At 27.7% G+C, this 5490-nt stretch overlaps 1 protein-coding gene across 1 annotated transcript; it reads left to right on the plus strand.

Moving 5' to 3' along the window:
• Positions 1–1673: 1673 nt before the first annotated feature.
• On the plus strand, positions 1674–4160 carry LOC111907993 (protein FAR1-RELATED SEQUENCE 5-like). Its single transcript, XM_023903802.1, has 6 exons — positions 1674–2029; positions 2098–2293; positions 2576–3091; positions 3148–3213; positions 3540–3649; positions 3752–4160. Exons 1-6 carry the CDS (start codon positions 1674–1676, stop codon positions 4158–4160), a joined length of 1653 nt encoding a protein of 550 aa, XP_023759570.1.
• Positions 4161–5490: the final 1330 nt, after the last annotated feature.

Consider the following 5490-nt stretch of genomic DNA (forward strand, 5'->3'; position numbering starts at 1 on the left):
TATTATTATAATCAATCTATTTTTAGAAATAGTTAGATTTCTTTTATAAGATAGTATATATATATATATATATATATATATATATATATATATATATATATATATATATATATATATATATATATATATATATATATATATATATGGAAAAGTTCAATAGAGAACCAATATGCATCAAAGAACCAACGAACCCATCTTAACCATCTATCTTCTTTTAATCTTGGCCATTAATCCTTAATTAAACAAAAAAAACATGGAGGGGCATTTTGGTAAGTTCAACGTCTAATCCAATGTTTTGTTTGTCTCCATTAGCGTCTTCTGTCACTGTCCTTCATCGATCGATCCAAAATCTCGGCTGTTCTTCGAAATCAACCTTTTTCATCCACTTTACTAATAGTTTCTTCAGATTTCAGCTAATAATCAGGTATTTTTAATATCTATTCATCTTTCGTTTATGATTATTAGGTCAATTACGATGCATTGTTTATCAACTTATTTTTATTGTTATTGTAATCATCTATTGTCAAATTCTGTTGATTTTACTGTTTAATCTTCAAATTGTTATGTTTTTATTTTTAATTTGCTATTTTTATGTCGTATGTTGAATTTGCGTTTGATGTTACTGCTTTTCATTCGACCGTTTTTGTAATCATTCGTCTGTAATGCATATTCGACATTTAAATAATCAATTATATCTTGTGCATCTTCTGACATTTATGTTTTTTCCAAACTTTTAGTAATTTTGAGAATCTTATCTTATCTTGTGCATATATTTTAAAGTTTTGTGATTATCTTGTTTATTTGTTTCCTTTTTTGTATAATTATCAATTCTAAATTTTTAATCTGTATATAAACTCTAGGTTACTGATGATTCATTATGAGTTCTTTGAATTCTTGTTCAGATTTGCATTCAACTATTAATGAACAATCACGTAAGTTTTTTTTTCTTAATATTAATTTCACATTTTCTATGTAATGTAATAAAATATATGTTTTTTTTTGGTTTTGCAGTTCATGATCAGTCATCTTCAAATATGAATACTGATCATTCAAATGATAGTAATTCTTGTTCATATTTGCATTCAATTATTAATGAACAATCACGTAAGTTTTTTTTCTTAATATAAATTTCACATTTTATATAATGTAATGAAATAGATGTTTTGTTTAGTTTTGCAGTTCATGATCAATCATCTTCAAGTATGAATATTGATCATTCAAATAGCAGTAATTCTCGTTATAGTTTTGATTTTGAGCTCTATAATACTGGAAGTTTTAAGCTTGTTCCTTATGATAAGTTGATACATAAGAAGCCTTTCAAAGGATTGTTGTTTGATTCATTCTTGACTTTTATAAGACTTATGGTCAAGAATGTGGTTTTGATGTGAATATGTCAAGTCAAAAAAAGATACAATGATAGCACAATTCATAATATATATTCGACATGTAGTAGATCTAGTTTCACGGAGTCATTCAAGAATGAAAATGTTAATGTGAAATTTTCAGATGTTAAGAGAATGAGAACTTCTTCTACGAAGAACGGATGCCCTGCTCTTTCAAAGTTCAAAAATCTCTGATGTTCTTTAATGTTCTACATTTATGTGTTTGTTGAAGATCACAACCATGAGCTTGTTGCTCAAGATCAGTTGCACCTATAAAGGATTAATAGGACAATGGATTTTCTTGATGAATCCTTTATACATAAGGTTGGTACTTGTAACATTGGTGCTTCAAAAGCTTATAACTTGGTGAGTAGTATGAAGGGTGGCTTTGATTATAGGGGAGGGACTGTAGTTGACTTTAAAAAATTTCATAGAGATTTGAATTGTAAAATTGGTGTCAAAGATTCCCAAATGGTTGTGGATATATTGACAAACAGAAAATTGTGTTTCTCTAATTTTTCATCTGAGGTTCAAAAAGATGTTGATGATCATCTTACTAGACTTTTTTGGGCTGATGATACTTCGAAAGCCAACTATAAGGAATTTGGAGATGTACTATCTTTTGATGCTACTTATCAAACAAACAAGTAATTCATAATCCTCATTTGTTTTTTATGGTATTTGTTCTTTTTAATAATACCTATAAAAAATTCAGGTATTCTATGGTATTTGTTCTTTTTACTGGAGTTGACTACCACAAGCATTGTGTTACTTTTACTGCTGGTTTACTAGCTCGTGAGATAGCAGATGCATATGTGTGGTTGCTTGAAGTGTTTCGTAAAGCATTTGTCAAGCCTCCCATGATGATTGTAATAGATCGGGATTCATCAATGAAGAAAGCTGTTAATTTTGTTTTTCTTGAATCGAAGCATAGACTATGCATGTGGCACATCACTCAAAAACTTGAGGAAAAGGGTATAGTTTTTGTTTCTTGATTCCTATATATGTTTATAACCATATAGATCATAAAGCATATAGTGAATTCACACTGTAAATTTTCATATGATGAAAGTAACAAATCTAAATCATAAATCACACTGTGAATTTATAATGTGAACCAAATGGTATATTAATATTAATTACATCAAATATTCAACATATGTAATGATTCTTATGTGTTTCTTTTTTTTTAGATTCCTATCGATGTTTATAACCATTCGGACTTCCAGAAGACATTTTTTGATATTATATGGAATCTTCAATGTTCTCCACAAGATTTTGATAGTTCATGGTCAACAATGTTAGATAAGTTTCATCAAAAAGAAAATGACTGGTTAAGGTCTATTTTTAAAATAAGGGATGTATGGATTCCAGCTTTTATGAGAGATCTTGAACTTTCTGGTTTGATGCGAACTACTTCAATATTAGAGAGTCTGAATAATGCTTTCTCACATTTTTTGCATCATAAATCAAATTTGGTGAAGTTCATGATGTCGTTTGATAGTGCAATGGAGAAGCAAAGGCATCATCAATCTTTATTAGATTATCAGTCCACAACTACTACCCCCAAGCTAAGGACTCCTTTGGCTATTGAAAAGCATGCATCGGAAATTTATACACATAATATTTTCTTGGACATTCAGAAAGAGTTATATAAATATATGTTTTACTGTGTTCAAGAATCTGTAGTTATTGAAGATGAAAGTGAAGTTTATTCTTTGAGAGATAAGAAGAAAAAAAGTTGATTGATAAAAATGTGAATGAGGATGAAGAATCTGATGACTTTTATCGAAATAGTCTTACTTCTCATTGTCCTAATACTCGTTACAAGGTATGTCTCTTTGTCCTAATACAGTTTATTAAATATAAAATGTAGTTTCAAAATTCACACTGTGAATGTAGGATGTTTTGCTAATTAATAGTGTGAATTTTTATAGAGTTATAAATTGGTTTGTACTTTTCATTAGATTAGTATTGAATATGTTTTTTTTTGTGAATTTGATTTGAAGTACATATTTATATTATAGTATTATGATTTCTAATGTCCTGTTGATTAATAATGTGAATTGATGTTAATGTGTATAATTTTTATCGAATAATATGAGATAGAATTTCTTATTCACATATTAATTTTTTTTATTAATGATAATTTTGTAGGTTGTATTTAGTAGAAGGGGTGATAGCATTAACATCAGTTGTAGCTGCATGCTTTTTGTCCAGGATAGATTGTTATGTCGTCATATGTTTTTCATATTAAATATGAAAGAGTAAGATGAAATTCCATCAAATTTCATTTTGAGGAGATGAGGAAAAGATATCATAGCTGATGGATTGTTGAGAAAAAAGTACTCATATCCTCATAAAGGCAGTAAAAATGAATGTTTGATTCAATATGCATATGCTATTCTTCGTTTGTCTATTAACAAGATAGCAAATAATGAGGATGAGTTGGCTAAATATATAAAGCAACTTCAGGAAGTTGATAGTGGTATTCCTTTATGTACCTCATCAAGGGCATCTTCGAGTAGATCAGTTCACATTGAAAAACTTATTGGAGCTGCAATACCTGATGTTATCAACATTCGTAATCCAGAGCGGATCAGAAACAAGGGATGTGCTAGTGGTAAAAGAATCAAGAGCACTAGAGAGAAAGTGATTGAGAAATCTAAAAAGGGTACTAGGTTGTCTAGTTTATGTCATAAACAAAATAACAATGCTAGGAGATGCATTTTAAGGTTTAAGAAGTCTGATTTAGAATCTGAGGTTACAGAAGGCTAATTCTATTTTTTTTTTCTTTTTAAGACGAGTAAAATAAGATTTGATATTTGTAATGATCATTCAATGGATAGAAATGTTGAAATATTGATGTTAATTTTGATATTAATTATTTTAGAGTTTATTTCTAATAATAGAATATATTTTTTTCAAATTTTTTGTTTTTGGTTAAAGATATTTTTTTATTCTTAGTTTTTTAAATATTTTCTAATAAAAATTACATGCTAATGATTTAATTTATGTATATTAATTATCATTGATAATCTCATATATAAAATTTTTCATGTTAAAGATTGTCTTAATGTAATTTAATTCACATTGTGAATCTCAACTATTAATTGTTTTAATGATCTATATGTATCATAATTCACGTTGTGAACCTCACATATAAAATATACATGTTATAATATGTACTGTAATTCACATAGTTAATCTTACAAATAAAATTTTCACAAGGTTAACATATAAATAATGTAAATTTTGTACATATATTGTATTGTTATTACATTAACATTTAATCATTTAGACCAAAAGAAATGAAGCAAATGTATGAAATGACAATGTACTTTCAATTCTTTATTCAGAGTAGAAATATAATCACTTCCCCCCACCCACACACCAATATCATATTTTTACTAAAACATGTAATTATGTAATTGTATAACATACATGTAGACATTCACATGAAAATATAAACATCTTATAAGTATTTAGTAAAGTTCATTATATTTGATATAGACACTAACATAAAATTGTAACATAACAAGCATGTATGTGTTCTTAAAGAAATTAAAGTGCATCTAAACGTATACTAATAATGAATTGAAAACTAAGTTTTACGTTTTACACTTCTTTTTCCAATCTTTGAAGTACTATATCCTTTCTCCCCTTTTTTCTCATCCCTTGTCGAGAAAATCTTTTATTTCTTCATTAGTCTTTTTTGCAAACTTAGTTGTTTGTGCAATGATTTTTAACTTGTGTGTGTTTGCGTCACTCAATACTATCTTTGTCAAATACTTAATGCGTAAATCGTTTAACATACTTTGTTGTTGTTTTAATTCTTTTGGCAATCCACATGTCCAATTTACTATTTTATCTCCCATATATGTCTTCATATGACGCATGCAAAAAACTCCATAGTCAACATGATTATCCCTCGTGCGCCAATTCATGTTCACCCTTTCTGGTTCAACACCCTCCAAAGTTAAAGCTGATTTGTGATTGACCCTCATCAAGTACCTACTAAAAAGTATTTTCTGCAAGAAAGAAATTGTCATTTTCTATAGTTATTATTTTATTTAGATTATCAGTCTATTAATAATTATATTTATAA

This window comes from Lactuca sativa, chromosome 5 (assembly GCF_002870075.4).
Source record: "Lactuca sativa cultivar Salinas chromosome 5, Lsat_Salinas_v11, whole genome shotgun sequence".
NCBI lineage: Eukaryota > Viridiplantae > Streptophyta > Magnoliopsida > Asterales > Asteraceae > Lactuca > Lactuca sativa.

Coding starts and splice junctions, on each gene's coding strand:
- LOC111907993 (XM_023903802.1), top strand. CDS start 1,674: ATGGATTTTCTTGATGAATCCTTTATACATAAGGTTGGTACTTGTAAC. Junction 2,030..2,097: donor GCTACTTATCAAACAAACAA/GTAATTCATAAT, acceptor TAAAAAATTCAG/GTATTCTATGGTATTTGTTC. Junction 2,294..2,575: donor TGAAGAAAGCTGTTAATTTT/GTTTTTCTTGAA, acceptor CTTTTTTTTTAG/ATTCCTATCGATGTTTATAA.